The following is a 24,160-nucleotide window of genomic DNA, read 5'->3' as shown; positions in this document are numbered from 1 at the left end:
ACATTCTACATATTGAAGATAATGGCTGAATGCATTCTGAAGTGTTAAAAGCTCATAAGCATCTTCTTATGAAAGCACTTGAAAGAAAAGACCTCAATTCTAAATATAAAAAGGTATGCATTTTTAATGACTGAACTTTCAAACAAATTTGTAAGTCTACACATCAAGTCATGAAGGGCATAATTAAATATATGAGCACATTAGGGTGGGAAATTTTTTTTTTGCAAAATTCCCTTAACATTGGTCATATTATTTTTTCTTCAATAAAATTTATTTGTAAAAAGAGTTGAATGAATACATACACACACACAATCCTTTTAAATACCTTGGCCAAAATTAGAAAAAAAACTGGTTAGCAAACATGGAAACAAAACTAATTTATTGATTTTTATTCTGTGCCTTGATTATAAACTAGAACATATTACATATGTCATACTTTCACGTTAAATATACTCTAATTTCCCCTTAGTTTTAAAATAGTAATATTATAAACCTGTATTTTAATGTGATACATATATTTATAGTAATACAGTTATTATATTTCATTCATTATAATAAATTTTCTTGTCCTGATAGTTTTAAAGGAAATTGAAAGTAGGCCCAATTATCTAAGATTTCAAACTGGTAAAACTCCACGTAAGTAGTTAACATCAGGCTCTGGAGTCATAAATATCTGGGTTTAAATACCAGCTTTGCCATTTCTTAGCCATGAGAGAGCATGGGGAAGTTGTCTTAAGTCAAAGCCTAGTTTCCTCTTCTGATCTACCAACTTTCATAAGATTGTTATAATTTAAATGAATATGAAGCATTTGGCAAAGTGCTTGGCACACAGTATTAAAAAATGTTAGCCATTATTATTGTAATAAACAATGTATATTTTTATGATAATGAATCAATACACAATCTGGTTGTTGAATACCTATTTTCTGAGCACCTATTATTTTCTAGGCATCCATGCCAAGTGGCAGAACATAAAAATTACAGTTAAGACACAATTCTTAAGAAGCTTACAAGAAACTGGAGGAAAACAAATACATATTGATAATTTTATAATGATAGGATAAAGAAAAATTATTATGAAAACACTTAAAAATGACTGAACGCTAACTCAAGAGTTGGGCTAAGAGAGGAGTCTCAGGAAGCTTATATGAACAGGTGACACTTGAGCTGGGTCTGAAGGATGAGCAGACATCAGCAAATGGAGTTGGGATGGGTAACTGGTGGAGAGACAGACTGTAAGCAGTCTGATAAGCAGTTTGTTGCTGTTGAAGCAGAAAATACTAAGCAGATGGCAGGCAGCAAGAGATCTGGCTGGAGAGGCTGGCAAGCAGATCAAGAAGGGCGATCTATAGCAGTCTTAGCCAGGATTTTTAGCAGGGGTGTGCCATGGCTACGTTTATATTTATGTGGACCCCACAGCGTTTTGGCCTTTGCATGGCTGACTAATTTGAGGGAGAAAAAAACTAGAGACAGAAAAGGTTAAGAGGCTATGAAAGTACTCTTGTCAAAATATAATGATGGTAGGAAGCATTAGAGAAGAAATAAAATATTTAAGATACATTAAAGGAGGTAGATACCAGCAAAATTTGATGACTAACTGGATGTGGAAAGTAGAGCACAGAACACAGTCCAGGATATTCCATATTTTCAAACTGGGAGATTGAGAGGACTCTATCGTCATCAACTATGAACTAGACCAGTGGTCCCCAACTTTTTTGGCGCTAGGAATTGGCTTTGTGGAAGACAATTTTTCCATGGATGGAGGGTGGTAGGTGATGATTCAAGCCCAATAACCTCAAGCTCACCTCCAGCTGTGCAGCCTGGCTCCTAATAAACCTGGACCAGTACTGGCCTGGAAGTTGGGGACCCCTGAACTAGAATATCAAAGGAAAAGAAACTTTCTTTATATAGTATTTGAGATACCTACTGACTATTCAGGTAGAGCTGTCTAGTAGATAGCTGAATAAATGTTAAGAAGGGAAATAGTAGATTTAGGAATCATTAACATATAGTTATTAGTTAAAAATTAGAAGTGAAGAGCAATAAGCTAAGGGATTACTCTGAAGAACAAAAGCATTTATTGATAAATTAACAGTGTCCAATTCAGGGAAGGCTAAGAAAAAGAGAACAGTTTTATCGGATTCAGTAATTAGGAGGTCAGTGGGTAACTAACGGACATATACTTACAAACTTCATTCATTCATTCATTTACTCATTCCTTCTCTTACTACTTATTAATTAAACATTCACCGAATATTTTGGATATGTCAAGTACTATATTATGTGCTATGGAAACAAAGCTGAATAAGTAAGAAACTACCAATGTAGAGGGGGAGACATACAATGTTTGTTACAATACAATGTATTAAATGTAAAACTAAGAAAGAATAACTATTTACTACATGTCAAGCACTGTGCCACATACTGATCTCCAATTCTCATAATACTTGTAAACAATGAGGATTATGTTTATTTTATAACTGAGGAAACACTCAAACACTCAATGAGGTTAAAAGTAACTCCTCCGAAAATAGAGAGCAAATAAGTGGCAAAGCCAGGATTCAAACCTAAGACTGTCTAGTGCCTAAATCTGTGTTCTGTACACTTTGGTATGCTACCTCTGATTCAAATTTCTCCAGTTTACTTATTTATTTAACTTTGAATATACAGAAAGGATTCTTGGGCTATACATTTCTTCCCTATTTAAAAATGGTAAAAGTTTTAAGAAGCTGGAGAGAAGTTATTAGGCCTAATTTATAATTTGCTCTACATCAGGGGTGTCAAACTCATTTTCACCAGGGGCCACATCAGCCTCGCGGTTGTCTTCAAAGGGCCAAATGTAACTTTAGGACTGTGCAAATGTAACTACTCCTTAACAGTTAAGCGAGAGCGCAGAGTTACTGCTGGGTAGATACAAGGTGCCAGGTTGGGTAAAACAAGGTGGAGGGTGGGACCGGCCTGCTGGCTTTGTGTTTGCCATCTGTGCTCTACAGAATCCCAGCAAAGTGAAAACTTTGGTGCTTAACCAGTGTTTTTATAGAACAGTGATAGAATCATTATTAATCATACAACGAGAAGCTTTGTTTTACACTATAATTTTTGAAAACCTAACCATATTCATACCCACAGAATTCTTAATAATGTGATAATTAGGTTACACAAACAACCCATAATGTCTCCCATCCAAGTACTAACCAGGCCCGACCCTGCTTAGCTTCTGAGATCAGACGAGATCGGGCGCGTTCAGGGTGGTATGGCCGTAGACAACCCACAATGTTTTAATAAAGAATAAATTAAAGTTAAAAATACATTCTACTTTCCACAAACTTAAAAACTAACAAAGTACAAAGGAATAGTAATTTGTTAAAAAAGAAACTTTAAACTGTCCAATTACCTTCTTTGCAAAGACCAAAATCAGCAATTTTCACAAAGCCCTCTGTATCTAGCAATAAGTTATCCAATTTCAAATCTCTGTTCAGGATTAAAAAAATGGAAATAAAAAAAATCAATAAAATCAGTAGATAGTGTAGTTAAAAAATTTTCACTAGGAGCTATATTTTCTTTTTACTAAAAACAAGCTTTTCAAGTTATGATTTGAGATTTAAATACTATATTACAAATATTCATTTCTTCCTTTCAAAAAGTTTTTTACTGTATGTATTTTCTGAATAATTTTCCTCTGTTATACAGGTAAGGAAGACTGTATTTAATGAGGAGTGTTTTTTCTATTTAAATATACATTTTAAAGCATGAGGAGTTCAAGTAACTAACTCAGATTTTATTAATTTGTTAATTATGATAATCAGACTTCGAGTAAGTTGAAAGTATGCCTACACACCACCCATAAAAAAGAAATGTTTAATAGTATAAATAAGGTATTGGGGGAACAGGTTTAACTTTCTAAGAGTGTAATTTAAAATAAAAAGAAAGCTACATGTCCATACTAATGGATTACAAATTAAGTTGAAAATATTTTATCCTGAGAGTAAAATAGAATCATGAAGAAATTTTTACCTTGAAAATATTGTTAAGAAGTCTGAATAAACCGATGTTTATAGTCTTCTAATTCTGACTGGCCTTTCCATAATTTATCTGGTCTAGTGCTGTCTTTTCAACCAGTGTGCCCCAGGAATTGTTAAAACGTGATCATTTAGGCAGGGGCACTGACCTCTTTTCCCTTAGGTTGTCAAACAAAAACATGACAACAGCCAACACAACAATAGCTGTCTGGTGTGAATAAGTCAAATTATACCTATTTTTTTTTTTGGTCAGATGGAAAGAAAAATATAGTTTTTGGTGTGCTGCAGAATTTTGTAATTAGTTTATGTGTGCCATGAGATGAGAAAGGTTGAAAATCACTGGTCCTGAGCCATGCTATTCCAAGCATGGCCCATAGACTAGCTAGCTAGCTGCCGGGCTACAGACTATTTGCTATAGTTTTGCAATTTGAAAGGTGCTTGTGCCAGACATAAATCAAGTATGTCACCAAAGTACACTGTTTAGTTGACCGCAAGAGTTAATAAAGGCAGCAGGGTGATGCTTATCATGGAAAACCTTTGAATAGTATGGTTTACAGAACCTTTCTGCAGTGGATCTGTTGAGCATAAAACATTAATAAGGATAAATACTGTTAATGAATTTTGTTATCAGAGGCCAACTTATAATCTGACTACTGTAATTATGTAATGAATAGAGGTTTAAGAACAGAAAGGGTTATCATATAATTATAGTGTTAACCATGTCTTTCAAAATTGAAATTTAACTTTTAGAGAGGTCAACTTATCATATGAAAGTGAAAATTAAGAAGTTGATCAAAGACACAATATCCTTCTTAACTATCTTTAATTCTAATTTACACCAAAATAAGACATTAGGAAGTATTAAAAATTTACTTACCTATAGACAATTTTGTGTTCATGTAAATACTGCAACCCAAGAACTACACATGCAGCATAAAATCTGTTTGAAGAATTAAATTTTAAAAGTTTAATAAATTCCACTGCTGTTGAAAATTCTAGTTTATACTTTTATGCTTCAAAGCAGAATTCCATAATAAATAATTACACAAGTATTTATTTAGTCCTTATTATGTGCCAGAAACAGTAAGAATATGCTAAATATTAGCAATAAAATTTTTAAAAATTAAGAAAAAATAAAATCTACAACAGAAACCATTAACTGGCTGATGGCTTCCACTGTAGTCCTTAGACACTTGACCTGGTTTTGTAAAAAAAAAAAAAAAAAAAAAAAATTACAGTATGTCATACGAGCAGAAGGACAGTGTGAAGAGAACTTTCATGGGGGAGATATAGGGCATTCCCTTAAAAAGGAAAGAAACAGAGTTGTGAAACTAATAGTAAGTTTAGTGTGGCTGAAGTAAAGAATGGGGAAGAAGTAGTGGGAGACAAGGCTGAACTGAACAGGCAGCCTACGGTCAAGCTGTGAAGGATCTTGAATGTCATATTATGGATACTGAATTTTTTTTCTCAGTGACAAGATGATCAAACTATTTTAATCAGGGCAGAATAATCAGACTTATGTTAGAGGTTTTTCTGAGAGTAGTAAGAGGGCTGGAGTAGAAGCAGGTAGGTACCCAGAGGAATAAAGAACAGATAATGCTATCACGATGGTATAGATGGAACATCACAAGAACCTCCATTGTGGTGCCAACAAAACCAGTAAGGGATTTAAAACAAATTTTAGAACCAGCATGAAAGCACTTGGTATCTTATTAGCTGCAGAGGATGAGGGCAAGAAAAAAGCTTAAGATGACTTTCAAGGTTTCCTTCTTAGTTTAATGAATTGGTAAAGAAGTAAGAAGTAGCCACATTTTAGTATATGTGCTGCCGAAGCGAGCACAAGTAGCCGCCACATTTTTGTTAAGAAAATTAGTTTGGTGTAGATATGTTGAATCTGAATTGCCTTGGGGTAGGTGAAGAGGTCTAGTAATGGATGGGTTTGCATCTTACAAAAACCTTCCCCCAGCTAGAATATTAACTCTTGAGGAACAGAACCATGTGTGTGTTTCATCGTTCACACTTAAATGTCTAGCAAAATGCCTGATACCAGGTAGTGGTAGGTGTACTGAATGAGCAGGTAGGTTATAAGTAAATGGGTAAATTTAAAAATGTAGATCTATCTTCAGTGTAGAATAGCTTATTAGGAGACACTTAGGAGAACCAACTCTTAATTATACAAGTAATATGTGGATATTTTCTCTATCAAATACCCATAACACCCCAGCCCTAAAACACAATATTTCATTTATCCATCTACCATCCCACACCGACACCACTATCATCCACAGCAATAACTATTCTCGTCAGTTTGGTGAATGTTCTTCGAAGTTTTAAAATACATTTAGATGCACATGTAGAAAATATGGCTGTGTTTTATGTTTACTTACTTTTATAAAAATGGAACTACAATTTGGGAGAATTTTCATGATACGTGAGGTCAGGGGAAAATGAGGAAAATCAGTTTAGTTTGAGAAGTTAAATGAGAAATAATATTAACCATACAAAGAGAAAAGTCAAGTTGTCAAGTGAATGCTATTAGAACTGGAAGTATAGGGAAGAGGTTAAGGCTGGAAATAATAAATTTGGTGAATACCAGCATATAGAGTGTAGCTATGTAAGAATACTTTCCTAGGTTCAAATCCTAGCTTCTCCACTTAAGAACTATAAACTGTGATAATAATAGGGGAAAATATATACATGTATTTAATCTCAAGTGTTTGTTATTATTTATTTTTATAAATATATGCATGTTTTATAAATATACGCATGTTTTATAAATATGCATTTGAATAAGCAAAACCTTCACATAATATCAAATTCAAAAACTACAAAAACAATTCAAATGAAGTCTGCTTTCTATGTCTTTCATTGGAAGCAATACATATACTAGTTTCTTTTATACTGTCATAGATATTGTAAACATACAAATGCTTAATATACCAGTACTTTAAAATTACCCTATAAAATGCAAATACGAATATTTCAGACATCATATGAAACAGACTGTTCTACACTTTCTCCTTTCACTTAACAATGTACTTTGAGTATAGTTGGTATTTAAAGCCATGGTCCTAGATGGCATTCCCAAGGGAGAAAAAGTAAAAGAAGAAATTCTGCTAAAAGGAACCTAAATTTTGTTATCTGAATTATCAAACATGATTTAGGATAATGTATGAAGTTTTCAACATGGACAGTGGAGTAAAACAGATACATTTATATATGACAAAAGGTAAGTAAGGAGTTGTAATAGTCTTTGTAGAGATCTATTTTTCCATTTGTGGAAAACAAATAATTCAGAGAGCGTTATTCCTTCCCAGAAAAAAAAAAGGGTCACAAAACATCCAGAGACACGTCTGAAGCATACTCACACAGCTCTTGGCTCAGCAAAGACATCAGTGTGAATGTGCATCATCAGGTCCCCGCCAGCAGCATATTCCATTACAAAGCAAACGTGCTCTTTGGTTTGGAAACAGGCAAAGAGGTTCACCAAAAATGGATGTCTTACACTATTCACAGTTTCAAAAATTCTTTTTTCACACATCAGGCTGTAAGAGAAAACATTTAAAAATCAATACGTTTTTCCCCTTCTTTAAGTTCTAGTTGGAAACAACATTCTTTAAAAATTACAAAACTCTAAAATAAGCAAAGTTCTTAACTATAATAACTTTAAAACCATAACATGCATTTTTGTTTTGCTCCAATACTTTGAAAAATTTGGTCTATTTGACATATATAATGAATTAAAATTATTAATGCACACTAAAATATATGTTTAGCATGACAAAAATGGAAGAATTCCCACTGAGTATCAGAGCACCACACATAGAGCTATGCAGTTATAGTTAATAAAAAGGCTTAATTAGGGTAAATTGTAAAAATTATCAGGAACTGGTCAGAATTTAGCAACCTACAGCATAATTTTAAAATATAGTTTGTGACCAAGGTAATTTCAATGACAGTGTTTTAAATTCATAAGCTACAGTATTCAAATGTTATCATATGATATATTACGTAAAGATTTGCTGTATAAAGTTAATTTAGAAGGCTGATTGGAAAACAAAGAGGCTACAAGAAGAATTCTGTAACATGCTTCAAGAAGTTCCTTGAGAGCACCACGATTTCCTTGGACGTCCACAGCAATCACAGGTTGTTCTTGTAAGGACTTTTACAAGCTGCTAGGAAGAACAGTGTTCAAAACTATTGACTCTGGAACATTAATTTTGCCTAAAAAGGCAAAAATTGATAGCAAAAAAATCAATCCTCTTCTCTCTGAAATTAACTTATATTAAGCCCTTGATCAAAATAAAGATTCCAAAAGATGTATTTTATTAACAATTAGATTATATTTATATTTCTAATACGAAACAGGTACTGTTTTGTTCTTGAGACTAGAACCAAAAGTTGACATTAATATTTAAAAGCATTATTAATGTTTTTCAAACTTAAGAAACTGCTTAAATTTTGTTGTTTATTTAAAAATGCCAAACTAAAATCCTCTAATTAGAGGGAAGTAGATGAATCCTTTCTTTCTTTTATGTCCTTTAGGAAAGTTAATTTTAAAAAGGTAATTTTATTTTGAGTATCCAAATTACATTGGTACGAGTTAAAAAATTAAATAGAATTTTGAAGATATTTGACAGTTTCCCTGTTTGTGGAAGGAACATATAATTTTCAATGCTATGATAATATAGCCATTGTCTGGATTATGAACTAAAACAGCCGTTCAGTTTTACATATTGATAGTAAATGCAGCTACTATGTAATAGTGTTTACACTCCATTTATTATGGTCATAGTCAACATGAACTTTTACCCTCTGATTTTATACAATCTGTTCAATATTTTATACATATTCAGAAACAGAAAGCTCTATTCACTGCAATTGTTCTTAAAACTTTAGGCTTATGTCTACGTATACTTGGCAAGGCTTCTAAATGTTACTACAAATTAAGTCATTATTAGAAGTAAATTCATACAAAATCAAAAAGAAAGTTAATAGCTTTAATTTTTACCACCATTTAAGTTCACTGGAAAATAATGCTCAATTGGGCAAGATCTAGATGATGGATTTTAGAATTGATTTACTAAGTCAGTCTAAAATTTGGGTAATATAGATATTCAGATGAAATAAACTGGTAATATATTTTGGCTCAAGTAGAAGACAAATACGGTCTCTTCATTGTCTTTGGGTTTATATTTATGGGCATATTACTAATACACTATAGGTTTTAGGTCTGTGTTGAACACATAAATGGTATAAAAGATCAACAGTCAATGATCTAAATGGCCCTTAAAATAGTTTTAATGCCACTCTTAGGAATTCTTTGATGAGAACTATTAGATCAAGGAGAAAGGTCCCCTTTAGACCCAAACTGTGACAATAACAGCAAAAATCCAATCTCCTTAACAAGGTCTTACCCTAAATCCATTGGTACACCATGATATTCTCTTTCTATGGACTGCTATTATCTGTCTCATTTATTTTAAACTTAAACATGTATGTAACCTCTTTTATTAACATAAGTAGTATATTTATGTTTTCTCTCCCTGATTAACATTCCATTCTAACACTTTTTTTGTGCAACTTTCTTCAGAGTTCAGTACATTATTAGATATGCCAAAAAACTTTAAAACTTGTATAAATATTTTGGTTAGTGAAAAACTACATAATTAATAAGGCTAAGGTCTTAGGATTTAACCCTATATTTGTACATAATATGGTTAGCGGTGTTTTTATTGTACATCTGCAACACTGTTGTCCTGAAATAGGAACTGATAGGAACCAGTAACAAAAGGAGTCTGAGAAAGGAAGCATTATAATCACATAAATTTAACCTTCTTATTCTGGACTGGGGGAGGATGGGACTCCAGAGAGGACGTTGTACTAATGGTAGGTAGAAAACGTGACCTTTGAACACGAACTGAATAATTTTGGAGTTAGTCCATATTTTGTTTTCATTTAAAAGGAAGTTAATTTGGAATTTTTCTCCGTAAGTCAGTTTCCTAAGTAAAACAGTAAAATCCGGACTAAAGAAAGATAATTTAGAAAGTGAACATAAAGGATTCTGCTTGGTTTTCACCAGTGTAAGTTGTTTATTATTCAGACTTGCAAGTAATATATATTACTTTAAAAATAATGCTGTTCTATTTATTTTCTAAATTATTTTTTCCTTGACTTCCTCTAACTGCTCTTTTTTTGCTGCTTTCCTCAAATTTCTCTAATAATGAGTTTTATTTCTCATTCCAAATTTTCCATTTGTTTTTGTACCAGTTCTATTGAAGATTATTTTACTTCCACGCTACTGAATATGTGAGTTTATAACTAAAGTTAGATGAAAAGGATCACTCATCAACTTTTTACCAGGGCTGAATTAATCTTCTGTAGGGATAACGGCTTGGGTTCCGACTAAAGCTCCATTCTCTGACATGGACATTCTTTTTTAATAGCCGTATTAATATTATCCTTTTTTTGATTTAATTTGAAAGGTTTTTCTTATAGAGACCTGGCTCAATAGTTTACAATACAGCAGAAAGCTACATAAACCTATGTAAGCCAACAGATTTAAAAGAGGTCATACCAATTTCCTATTATTTGAGGAAACATGAATTTACTCTTTATAGATCTGAAACAAAACAAACATTCTTCCAGAAAAAAGAAATATTGACTCTATTATTACTGCAATTATAAACAATCTGACAATTAAAGGTTTGCTTTAACCAATTACTTACATAACATAAAAATATAGTTCTAGCCCTGGCCGGTGTGGCTCAGTTGGCTGGAGTACGCTCCTGTGAACTGAAAGGTAGCATTATCTATTCCCAGTCAATGGACATGCCCGGGCTGTGTGGGTTTGGGCTCTAGTCGAGGAACAAGAGGCAACCAGTCGATGTTTCCCTCCCCCCACCACCTCCTTTCCCCTCTCTCTTAAAAAAACAATCCATCAGGATGTTCTCAGGTGAGGACAAAACACATACACACAGATTCAGATTTCTAAGCGTGTAATATGATGTTCAGAATAGTTCACAAATACTCAGCAAAATCCTTTCTGAGTAATTTTAGCGATCCAGAAAGTTTACTTTGACATCATTGAGTAATATGAGGTAAAAAATAAATAGACAAATCTAAAAAGAAAAAAAATTGTATAAAAAGGAAATCCTCATCTTTTAGGCTCTATCCTAATTCTGAGAACTTCCCATTTCATAGGGAAAAAACCTCCAATTTGGTACATCTATATGGCACTTAATACAATTCAGTAGGGCAAGTATTACCAAAAACTTCATTTTTTAAATATGTGGATTAACTGAAGCTCAAAGATACTCAATTAATGGCCTTGTGGTCAAATCATTACTTAAGGAGAAACAATCAGAACTAGGTAAGTCAGTCTTCTCACTCAGTCCCAGGCTCTTTTTATTATACAGGGCTGTCTTCCATTCATATTAACTTATGCTTACTAGTGATTTAAGAAAAATACTACTTCTAATAGAAAAAATAAATAAAAAAAGAAAAATACTACTCTACATATCAAATGAAAGCCTCTTTTGTAACAAATTCTATTTGTTATACAATTCTATTTGTATAATAGAATTGTTATACAAATTTTCTATTTGTTATACTATTTTTCCATATTTAATCGCCCTATTTGAGGCAGTCTTTAAAAAATATACCATTCTCACTTCCTGCCAAGATGGAGGCATAGGTAGACATACTGTGCCTCCTCACACAACCGAAAGGACAACAAATTTAAAAACAAAAAACAACCAGAACTGCCAGAAAATCAAACTGTATGGAAGTCCGACAACCAAGGAGTTAAAGAAGACACATTCATCCAGACCAGTAGGAGGGGCAGAGACAGGCAGCCAGGGTGAAGAGGACTTGTGGCAAGGCGGTGGCTAGCAGTGGATTGTGGAGCAGGGCACTTGGCTGCAGCTGGCCAGCAAGGCAGTGGCCAGCAGATGGGCGGTCCCACATTCACATACAGATAAACCAGGCAGGGGAAAAAAGGGGGACAGGGATAGAGCGCAGGGAAATAAAGCCTCAAACCACTGACTGAAAACACCTGGAGGCCGCAGCAGGAGAAACTCCCAGCCTCACACAAAAGTTCATTAAAGAGACCCACTGGGTCCTCCTAGAATGTACACAAACTCACCCACACAAGAATCAGCACCAGAAGGGCCCAATTTGATTGTGGTTTGCAGGGGAAGTGACTGAAATCTGACAGAGAGTGGAGCAAGCACCACTGTTCCCTCTTGAACCCCTCTCCCTCATACAGTTTCACAACTCAGGGACGTAGGTTGCCCTGCCCTGGTGAACACCTAAGGGCTCCACCCCTCACTACATAACAGGCACATCAAGACAAGAAAAAAAAAGGCCCAAAGGAAAGAACAGATCAAAGCTCCAGAAATAATACAACTAAGTGATGGAGAAGTAGCCATCAGATGTACAGTTCAAAACACTGGTAATCAGGATGCTCACAGAATTGGTTGAATTTGGTCACAAAGTAGATGAAAAAATGAAGGCTATGCTGAGTGAAATGAAGGAAAATGTACAGGAAATCAATAATGATGGAAAGGAAACTGGGACTCAAATCAAAAGTGTAGACCAGAAGGAAGAAAGAAAACATCCAATCAGAAAATAATAAAGAAACAAGAATTCAAGAAAATGAGGAGAGGCTTAGGAACCTCCAGGACATCTTTAAATGTTCCAACATCCGAATTATAGGGGTACCAGAAGGGGAAGAGAAAGAGCAACAAGTGGAAAATTTATTTGAACAAACTAATAAATGAGGACTTCCCTAATCTGGCAAAGGAAATAGACTTCCAGGAAGTCCAGAGAGTCCCCAAAAAGTTGGACCCAAGGAGGAACACACCAAGGCACATTATAATTACATTACCCAAGATTCAAATGAAGGAGAGAATTCTAGAAGCAGCAAGGGAAAAGGAGGCAGTTATCTACACAGGAGTTCCCATCAGACTGTCAGTTGATTTCTCAAAAGAGACCTTACAGGCAAGAAGTGGCTGGACAGAAGTATTCCAAGTCATGAAAGGCCAGGACCTACATCCAAGATTGCTCTATCCAGCAAAGCTTTCATTTAGAATGGGAAGGCAAATAAAGTGCTTCCTAGATAAGGTCAAGTTGAAGGAGTTCATCATCACCAAGCCCTTATAATATGAAATGTTAAAGGGATTTATCTACTAAAAAAAGATTAAAAATATGTACAGTAAAATGATAGCATACTCACAATTATTAATAACCACACCTAAAACAAAAAGAAAAACAAACTAAGCAAACAACTAGAATAGGAACAGAACCACAGAAATAGAGATCACATGGAACAGGGGAGTGGGAGGAGGAGAGAGGGGGAAAAGGTACAGAGAATAAGTAGCATAGATGATAGGTAGAAAATAGACGGGGAAGGTAAGAATAGTATGGAAAATGTAGAAGCTGAAGAACTTATAACACATGGACATGAACTAAAGGTGGGAAATGTGGGTGGGAGGGGGGTTCAGGGTGGAAGGGAGTAAAGGGGGGAAAATGGGATGACTGTAATATCATAATTAATAAAATATATTTAAAAATACTATTCTGTGACCTAATTACAATATTACTCCTGAAGTCCTTGGATTTTAATAACTGTACACATAGATGTACACATATCAATTTACAGTTATCAAACCCAGGAAGATAAGATAGTATGGTCACCAATATCATTTAAAAAATAGAGGAAAAAATAGAGGTGCATTTTTAAAAGTAGGATATATTAACCATTCAGTTAACTGAAGATTATCTATACTGACATTTTATGACTTACAATATGGGAAATAGCCTCACTCAACCATAGAAGACTAACACTTCCTATGCTATATAAACACTTTAATATTCCCAATCATAAAAAAACTTAACAGAATTAGTTTAAAAATTTCATCATCTTTCCTTGGTGTCCCCTAACCAGTAAATTGTCATAAGGAGGGACAGGAGGAGTTGGCTGCAAAGAAAAACAGTATTTAATTATTGTCTATCTTACGTCAGTATAGATACATTAACTTATTTAATTTCCTCACATAGTATTACAAAAACAGATAGTTTTGCTGTTGTATATACACATGAATTTTCATGCTATTAAGCCACAACTTCATAAAAATAAGCAATTTTATTTTAAAACACTTACCTGTCTACTTCGTCTCGAGCTACAATGTCTCCTTTCTTTAAGGCTTTTATAGCAAACATTTCATTTGTGTGTTTATATTCAGCCAGAAGCACCTAAAATGAAGTTGAAATAATTATTTCCCGTTTATTACTTTGGTAGATACTCCAAGAAAATGTAAGAAATTACCTTTCCAAAGTGTCCTCTACCCAAGACAGCACAACATCTGAAGTCCTGTAGATTAAACTGAAACATCTGTTGAGATCTGAAAACAGTAATGTCAATTAAAAGTAAGGCACAAGCATAAGGCCAAAAATGTAGTAGCAAAGATGTATACATATTCTTTACCTTCTATCCTCAAGTTCTCGGATACCACTATATTCTAGGCCTGACTGAGAAATATCAGGTTCATATTCAGATTGAGATTTTGGAAGTATACTATTTCTGTCATCTTCAATATCAAAAACAGTTTCTGAATCCTGTAAAATATGAAGTACTCATGAAATCATATAAATATTCAAGAAAATAACTTATTTGTTAAAGACCAAGTAAAAATGTAAAAAGTCAATATAAATATTAGTGAGGAAGATAAAATTCAGATATTGCATATTCATTCAAAGACAATTCTATATTGCACTTTTCTAAAATATGTGAAAAACTCACGTATTGTTGTCATCTTCAATGCACATTCAGAAATCATGCTAACTAAGCCAGAAGATGAAGTGTTTCAGGCAGCTGCCATCTAACGTCAACCACGCTCCCACTTTCCTCCTAGCAGCTCCAGCAGCCTATTCTATCTGTATTAGCCCATGAGCATCCAGAGGTTTTTATGTTTCACTCACAAGGACACAAAACACACATAACTTTTAAATAACTGAAATGTACACCTCATTCACTATGATGCTTTTGCTGGTAATTCACAGGCTGAAAATACAACATTTAAAATGCCTTACCTGTCCTGGTGTATCCACATCTCTTAACTCATCAGATTCATCTATTTCTCCAAGAGAAGAATCACGTGGTGGGGCGGGAGGAGGTTCAGGTTCAAGATCAAAGTCCAATTTGGTTACTGTAGAATCACTTATAAAAGATAAAATAATTCACCAAAAACAGTTATCAAAAAAATATATTTTAAACAGCTTTACCATTAAAGCAAACAATTTTAATTTTTAAAAGTAAGAACACTGATTTCAAAATGCTATTTGGAAAAAATGAGATTTTTTAGGCCCACTGTAATCAACAGATACAAATGTCACAAAAATTACTTTATAAAAGCAATGTTCAAAAACCTTAGCACACACCTAGTTGGAGGTGCTAGTTCAGGGATGCGTACATCAACCACTGGCACTGTAGGAGGCACAGGTGCTTGAGGACTGAAGGTGCCAGAATGATTTACTGTAGGAATAGCTCTTCTCACCAGCCTTCCCCAGGTAGCAATATTAATATTCATTTGAGGGGCTCTGAGAAATGTTTTGCCTGTGGATATTGAGAAAAGAGAAAACAGAACAAGAAATTTTTTAGTATTACCAAAAGCTATAATTAAAAAATTCATATTCATTTTTATAATTCATGAAGAATAAACAAAATCTGTCATTTAAAAAATAGTTAACTATTTGTTATAAAGGCTAGCACAAAACAGCTGCAAAAGTTTTAAAAATAAGTAAGTTGAAATTTCTTAAAAGATCTAGTAATGATATGTAGTTAAGGTTTAAAAAGGAACTCTTTATCTTTCCTAGATACTAACTGTAACAGTTAAGTACAAATCGATATGATGTGTGCATTTGCTCCAAATAATCGGAGGAAGTAGTGAGAGAATGCGATGTGGATGAAACGGAATCGGCCAGGAGTTGGCTACTGCTGAAGCTGAGTGATGGGACATTGTGCTGGCCTCTCTACTTATGAACATGTTTGAAACGTTCCTTAATAAAAAGTCAGAAATAAATGAATAAATTTTAAAAAGCAGAGCTAGATGTCACTTTAAAAATAGTATGTAGATTTTTCTATATTTGAAAAACACCAAAACACTTAGTATTTGATTTCTTAGTAATTACCTTGTTGTTTTGAAAAAATTTTCTTTTGTCGTTGGAGTTTTGGTCGTCTTTCAATGACTGGATTAAAAAAGGTAACCTGCAGTGAAGAAAATTGAAGTGGATACGAATAAAGCACTGGATTTATGGTTTATGAAATTCACTACACTTTTAAGTTTTGAAAACTTAAGAGAATTTCAGATATAATATAGTCTAACCCCCTCTGAGAAAACAGACCTGGAGAGGATAAATTATTTGTCTCGAATACCTTTTCAGGGGCAGAGTTGAGCCAAAAGTTCAAGTTGTCTCTTGTTCACCCTAATGCCCTTTCCACTTCTACATCATGCTGCCTAGATACATATTTCAACTGTACTTAAGCACATTTAATAAAATACATTTATTACCTCTGCAAATAAAGTACCCTGTGGTTCCAAATAGAGACACATGCCATGCCGCTGGTTGTCTAAAAAATCTTCTAACCTCAGAAATTTTACAGCACACAGAGATCGCCAATCACGCCAATAAACTGAAATTTCCAGTTCACGTGACTAGGATGATTTAAAAAAAAATAAAACAGAGAAGACATCATTGGAAACATAGGTGAAATGAAGTATCACAAAAATATAAAATACAAATGCAATATACAAAGATAACAGCACACAATGATCACACTATTTTAAAGAGTGCTTTTCAACATTTCTTATATTTATTACTTTAACAAATGTGTACATTTGTACTCAAAGGAAGAAATTTATATCCCAACAGTCTCCAGCTATTTCTTTTATATAAAGAATATACAACTGGAAACGGCCAATACAAATAAATGACTAAAGAAACTCTTTCTACCTTACAGCTGTAACCTTTCAGATTTTCCTCCTTCATTTGGTGTCCCTTGCTGTGATATTACTAAAAGACCTCAGTGCATACCTGAAAGAATCATTTCAAACCTTATTTCCTTGTCTCAATGTTGAGTCAGGGAAAGACTGTCAACAGTATTTATTTTGTACTTACAGTGTGCTATACACTGTGCTAATAAACACTTTAAGAACATTAGGTCCCTTAAAGTTAAAAAAAATACCATTAGGTTATAGGGCCTGTGATAGCAGGGGCCTTTAGGTAGGGAGAAAAAGGGAAATTCATATTAAGGTTTATGTAAAAGGTGTTCATTTATTACAATAAAAAAATAGCATAAAGCAAGAACTTGAATATCCAAGAACCAGGGGTAAGTTATTATACCATATTCATATGGGGGAATACTCTGTAGTCATTGAAAATAATGTTTAAATAGAAAAATGTGTTTAAAGTTTTAATAATCAATTATTAAATTCACTAGAAAAATACAGTTTATAAATGGGGGAAGGGGTATAAGCCATAAACTGACCTCTCTCTCTATATATATGTGTTGTAATCTACATACATTTGAATTATAAAGTACCACACTTACTTTGTTTTTCACAATTTTGCACACCACCCACAAGAGGCTGTTTCCCTTTAGGTGCAGTAAATATGTTACTTCTTTCAAATCACAACTTTAAATTTATGAACTTATATACCTTATATAAGCTCTTAGTACACTTAATAAAAAATCTTTTGTCTTAACTAGTTGATACAAATGAACACAGGAAACAGTTATAAAAGAGATCATGAAAAAAAAAGATTCAGAACACAATGCGCTAGAGGGTCTCGTAGTCAGTCAGGAAAAGGACTAGAAAGACACTTATGGTAGTGAATATATGAGCCCAGGGCCTCCACCTCATTTCTCTTCTCTGATGCATATCACTATGGGAAAGAATACTTGTCACAAAAGGGGAAGCATGAGTATAATTATTTTAAGATCAGCAAATGGTATATAAAAGGGGTGAATGTGAGTACTATAAAACTCTATTCAAGTTAAATGTTTAACTATTTTGGAAAGTTATTTTGGGAAATAAATGGAATAAATACTTAAACCAGGAACTGCTAATTTAGCTTATATTGTTTTAGACTAGAGGAAGAAGACTTGTTACAGAGAAAGTGGATGCCAGGGATATAGATGTGGGTGGAATCAATACCTGCTAAAAGTTCTTGTACTTTGCACTGCTAAAATAACATTGTATCTTTCTCTGCATGACAGACAGGAGGTCCAATCACCTCTTCTGCATTTATTCTAGCCACTCTGGTAAAACTCACGTGTTGACTCATTTCTCTACTTCCTCTATATTGTTTCAAACTGAAGTATGTTAGAAAAATCTGAAATTTGGGATAAAAGGGCATCTGAAAACCTTAGGCTAGTTTTCTTGAAGTTTTATAATGAAGTTTTAGGTATAAAGCTTTTCAAATTTTGTTAAACAATTTTGCGTTGTTCCCTACACAATTTAAGGAGGTGATAGCTGTGATCTAGAACAGAGTAAGATATTTTATGTTAGTAATGATAACACTGTTTCATGAAACCCCAATCCTACTTTATTTTTTAAATTGTTGTTCAAGTACAGCTTTGTCTTCTACTCCCATCCCAGCCCAACCCCTCAGTGCTCCCCACCTCCTTCCCATTCCCACCCCCCTTTGTTTTTGTCCATGTGTCCTTTATATGTGCATATATATATATGCGCGCGCGCGCGCACGCACACACACACACACACACACACACACACACACACACACACACACACACTCTAGGTTCCTGTAAATCCTTCCCTTTTTTCCCCTGAAATTCCCTCTCCTCTCCCTTCTGGTCACTATCAGCTTGTTCTCTATTTCAGTGTCTTTGGTTATATTTTGCTTGCTTGTTTGTTTTGTTGTTTAGTTTCCTGTTGAAGGTGAGATCATATGGTATTTGTCTTTCAACGCCTGGCTTATTTCACTCCTATTTTAAACCCTAACATCCAGTGATTTGGATGGATAAAGCATGGATACAGCATCTAAATGGCCAAGTATCTTCTATATAACTAGAATCCAGTAATACCTATTGAATTTAAACTGTAAGTGTAATGGCTCGTTTGTTGGCAATTTTCCAGAAGAAGCAGGTCAATTTTTATATAGCAAGAGCATGTTTGTAGGTAATGTCAAACCCTAAGAGTAACAAATCACCAAAATAGATGAGTACTATGAGCTAAGTACTGATAAACTGTGCCAACTTGTGTTTCATTCTGTCACCATGAATTTGAACACAGAATCAAAGAGAAAACTCTGGTAGACCTAAGAAATCTGAATGTTTTTTCTGAAGCCTCTGCAAGGCCTAAAAGTGAATATAAAAAGGCAAGAAACATTTAATCAAGATGCCATACATGCTGTAGGAGAAAGAGAGCAACCACTTAAAACATGTGCTGCAATCTAAAAAACACAGTACATACCTAGTATAGAAAGAACCGAAGCACAAAGGAGATGGAAGTTCCCAAATTGTTCTTGAGAAACTCCAGGAGAATGGGGATATTTTAACTTTACAAAGGAAACATGGTAACATGTATGGCACACCATTAAGAAACAGTCAACATTAGAATGCACCACATTCCTTTTGATAACATCTCATCTTTGCTAAATTGGGTTTCAACCATTGATTTTACCACAGAAAAAAGAGGTAAGGGTGCAATGTCCAATTTGATTCCAAGCTTTGAAAAACTGTATCATACACAACAATCTGACATATCCCACTAGTAAGTAGCAGGTTACATAAAAGTGAAATAAAAATATTTAAAGGGTACACTGCAATGATTTGATGTATATATACATTTTGGAAGGATTCCTCTCCCTCTCATCTAGTTAATTAACATATCCATCACCTCAAATATTTTATATATACAGAAAAATACGTATCTGATGAAAACGCTTAAGTTCTAGTCTCAGCAAATTTCATTTATGCATTGTTATCGACTAGAGTCACCATGCTATACATTATACGTTTAGACCTTATTTATCCTATAGCTGAAAGTTATACCTTTTTACCAACTCCTCCTTACCCTCCTAAGCCCTGGTAAATACTTTCTACTTTCTTGTTTGTTTCCTTTTAGATTCTATATGTAAAGTGCTATCATGCAGTATCTGTCTTTATTGATCTGGCTTATTTAGCATAAAGTCCTCAAGGCCCATCCATGTTGTTACAGATGGTAGCATTTTCATTTTTCACAGCTGAGTATTTGTGTGTGTACAGAAATGTACACATATAACACTTTCTTTATCTACTCGTCCGCTGATGGACGCTAAGATTGTTTACGTATTTTGGATATTGTGAATCGTTCTATAATGAATGTGGGACTGCAGCTACTGCTTCAATATCCGTTCTCATTTCCATTGGATATATACCTACGAGTAAAATTGCTGGGTCATTCGGTAGTGTATTTTTAATTCTTGAGGAACTTCTACACTGGTTTTCACGGTGGCTGCATCGATTCGCATTATCACCAGTAGTGCACAAGGGTTTTTTCCCCACATCCTAGTCTATGCTTATCTCATCTTCTTATGTAGCTTTTTTTTTTTGCTTTTTAAACATGAATGTGTGGTTGCCTCTCATGTGGCTCTTGTTGGGGACCTGGCCCGCAACCCAGGCATGTGCCCTGACTGGGAGTCAAACCAGAAACCCTTTGGTTCGCAGGCCAGCACTCAATCCACTGAGCCACACCAGCCAGGGCTTGATGTAGACATTTTAATAGGTGTGATATGATATCTCATTGTGGTTTTGATTTGCATTTCTTAGATGATTAGTAATGTTAAACACCTTTTCATGTACCAGCTGGTCATTCAGATGCAGTCTTTTATTTTTTTAAAGATTTTATTTATTTTTAGAGCAAGGGGAAGGGAAGGAGAAAGAGAGGGAAAGAAACAACAGTGTGTGGTTGCGTATCACGTGCCCCCCACAGGGGGCCTGGCCCATAACCCAGATATGTGCCCTGAGAATTGAACTGGTGACCCCTTAGTTCGCAGGCCAGCAGTCAATCCACTGAGCCACACCAGGCAGGGCTACATGCACTCTTTAGAGAAACATTTAGTCAGTTTCTCTGCCCATTTTTAACTGAATTGTGAATTGTTTGCTTTTTGCTATAGAATTGTGTGAACTCTTTATTTATTTTGAATATTAATCCCTTATCAGATAATTTACAAATATTTTCTCCCATTCTGGAGGTTGCCTTTCGGTTTTGTTGATGGTTTCCTTTGTGTAAAACATCTTTAGTTAGTAACTACTTCTTAATAAATGTCAGCTATGATGATAATGATGATGATATGCACTTAAGAAAATCTACACTAGCAGAAGGATAAATTGGAAATAAAGAGACAAGTTAACCTATTATTATGAAGAACATAGGCTTTGGATTCAGACAGGTTTGGCTTTGGTGTCAGACACTTGTGTTGATTACCAAAGTTTCTGGCCTGAAAACAATTACTTAAAGTCAGCAATCCCAAAACAGTAATAATACCTGGACGGATCTCATAGAATTACTGACAGGAATGCATCAGACATTATATGCAATGTGGCTTGTTCAGAATCTGTTACAGCAGAAGTTTCATGGGCAAAATGGGTAAACGAGAAGCATGCCCCTAAGGAAAGAACAGGAGAAATCCCTCAAAATAGAACCAAAAGAAATGGAAGTAAGCAGCTACTAGATACAGAGTTCAAAACACTGATTATGAGGACGCTCAGGGAACCAGGAGGAAAATAGATGAACCCGGTGCAACTTAAACAAAGTGAGAGTAAATAATAAAAAGGACACAGAAACTGTAAAAAAAAGAACCAGTCAGAAATGAAGAATTCACTAGAAGGAATCAAGAGTAGGCTAGATGAAGCAAAGAATCCAATCAGTCATTTGAAATACAGCATAGCAGAAAACACCCAATCAGAGCAGCAAAAAGGAAAAAGAATTAAAAAATAATGATAGTCTAAGGGACCTCTGAGACACAATGAAGCATAACAACGTCTGCATCATAGGGGAACTAGAAGGAGAAGAGAGAGAGCAAGGTATCAAGATTCTACCTGGAGAAATAATGACAGAAAACTTCTCTGACCTGGTGAAGGAAACAGACATAAAAGTCCAGGAAGAGCAGAGTCCCAAATAAGATGAACCCAAAGAGGCACACACCAAGACAAATAAAATAAATGATAAAGACGAAGGGAGATTCTTAAAAGCAGCAAAAGAAAAGTGGTTAGTTATCTATGCTCCATAAACACTGTCACAGCTGATTTCTCAATAGAAACTTTGGAAGTCAGAACAAATTGGCATGAAATATTCAAAGATATGAAAAGGAAGTACTTACAACCAAGACTACTCTATCTAGCAAGGCTGTCGTTTATACTGAAGATGAAATAAAGAGCATCTGAGACAAGAAGAGCTAAAGAAATCCATTACCAAAAAACTAGTATTACAAACATTAAAGGGTCTTCTTTAAGAAGAAAGGAAAAAAGAAAAAGAGGAACACAGTTATAAAAATAAAAGGCCAATTAATATATACCTATCAATAATCACTTTGAAGGTAAAGGGCATAAATGTTCCAATTAGAAGACCCAGAGTAGCTGAATGGATAAGAAAATGACCCATGTAGACATGCTTTCTAAAAGAGAGCTACCTCAGAACAAAAGATACACAAAGACTGAAAGTAAAAGGATGTAACAAGATATTTCGCACAAAGGTATTTTTTTTTAAACAGGGAGGGCAGCAATACATGTACCAGACAAAATAGAGTTCAAAACGAAGGCTATAAGAAACAAAAAAGGACATTACATAACGATAAAGAAATCAACCCAACAAACAAAACAGCCCCTGTAAACACACATGTACCCAACATAAAAGCATGTAAATGTAAAAGGTGAATCTTGATGGACTCAAAGTGAGAGATTGACAGTAATACTAGGGGATTTTAACACTTCACTGACATCAATGGATAGTTCTTTCGGACATAAAAATAAAAAAACAAGCAAGTGGCTTTAAACAAAACACTATTAAATTAATTTAATTGGTATTTTCAGAGCATTTCACTCCAATGCATTAGAGCGTACACTCTTTTCAAGTGCAAACGGAGCATTTTTGAGGACAAACCACCTGATAGGATGCAAAACAAGTCTTAATATATTAAAAAAGACTGAAATCATATCGAGCATCTTTGACCACAATGGTATGAAACTAGAAATTACCAAAAAAAACCCACAACAAACCCCAACCCCCCCCCCAAAAAAAAAAAAGCTTGGAAAAGAAACAAATACATAGAGGCTAAATACTACGTTACTAAACAGTGAATGGGTTAATAGTGAAATCAAGAAAGAAATAAAAAATTACCTTGGACAAATGAAAATAAATACTCAACAACACAAAAATCTATGGGATACAGCAAAAGCAGGCCTAAGAGGGAGATTTACAGCTACACAGGTCTACCTCAAGAAGCAAGAAAAATCTCAAATAGACAATCTAACCAAAAAATAAAAAATAAAAAATATTACAAAGTCAAAAGTGAGTAGAAGGAAGGAAATAATAAAGATCAGAACAGAAGTAAATAAAACAGAGCTGAAAAAACACAAAAGACCAATGAAAACAAGAACTCTTTCTTTGAAAAGATAAACGAGATTGATAAACCATTAACCAGACTCATCCAGAAAGAGAGAGGTCCCAAATAAAACTGGAAATGAATAAGAAGTAACAACTGACACCACAGAAATAGAGAATTATAAAAATATTATGAACAACTGTATCCCAACAAACTGGACAATTTATGAGAAATAGATAAATTCCTAGAAACAATGTTCTAAAACCAAATCACAAACAGAAAAGCTGAACAAGCTGATCACAACTAATGAAATCAAAGCAGTAAATCAAAAAAATCTTAGAAAACAAAAGTCAGGGACTAGATGGCTTCACAGGTGAATTTCACCATACACCTGAAGAACAAACATCTATTCTTATGTTATTAAGAAATATATGAGGACTCCCACATTCATTTTATGAGGCCAGCATTATCCTGATTCCAAAATCAGATAAAGACGTGACAAATAAAGAAAGCTGTATGCCAATATTCCTGAT

The 24,160-nt window shown here is 34.3% G+C and overlaps 1 protein-coding gene across 2 annotated transcripts in view; it reads right to left on the bottom strand.

The window, feature by feature from the left end:
• PKN2 (protein kinase N2) overlaps positions 1 to 24,160 on the bottom strand; it is a 123,600-nt gene that overhangs the window by 5,704 nt on the left and 93,736 nt on the right. For both annotated transcript variants that reach the window (XM_037136521.2, XM_037136523.2), the window contains exons 9-18: positions 16,592 to 16,735; positions 16,212 to 16,287; positions 15,462 to 15,636; positions 15,114 to 15,240; positions 14,509 to 14,639; positions 14,350 to 14,425; positions 14,185 to 14,276; positions 7,388 to 7,564; positions 4,897 to 4,959; positions 3,395 to 3,471 (exon numbers count right to left, since the gene is read on the bottom strand). In XM_037136521.2, the coding sequence (XP_036992416.1) occupies positions 3,395 to 3,471; positions 4,897 to 4,959; positions 7,388 to 7,564; positions 14,185 to 14,276; positions 14,350 to 14,425; positions 14,509 to 14,639; positions 15,114 to 15,240; positions 15,462 to 15,636; positions 16,212 to 16,287; positions 16,592 to 16,735 (1,138 nt within the window). The remainder of the gene's footprint in view (positions 1 to 3,394; positions 3,472 to 4,896; positions 4,960 to 7,387; positions 7,565 to 14,184; positions 14,277 to 14,349; positions 14,426 to 14,508; positions 14,640 to 15,113; positions 15,241 to 15,461; positions 15,637 to 16,211; positions 16,288 to 16,591; positions 16,736 to 24,160) is intronic.

This window comes from Artibeus jamaicensis, unplaced genomic scaffold (genome assembly GCF_021234435.1).
Source record: "Artibeus jamaicensis isolate MK-2021 breed Jamaican fruit bat unplaced genomic scaffold, CSHL_Jam_final scaffold_1019, whole genome shotgun sequence".
In the NCBI taxonomy this organism is placed as follows: Eukaryota; Metazoa; Chordata; class Mammalia; order Chiroptera; family Phyllostomidae; genus Artibeus; species Artibeus jamaicensis.
The sequence above is the reverse complement of the archived record's forward strand: the minus strand, read 5'-3'. Positions and strand labels throughout refer to the sequence as shown.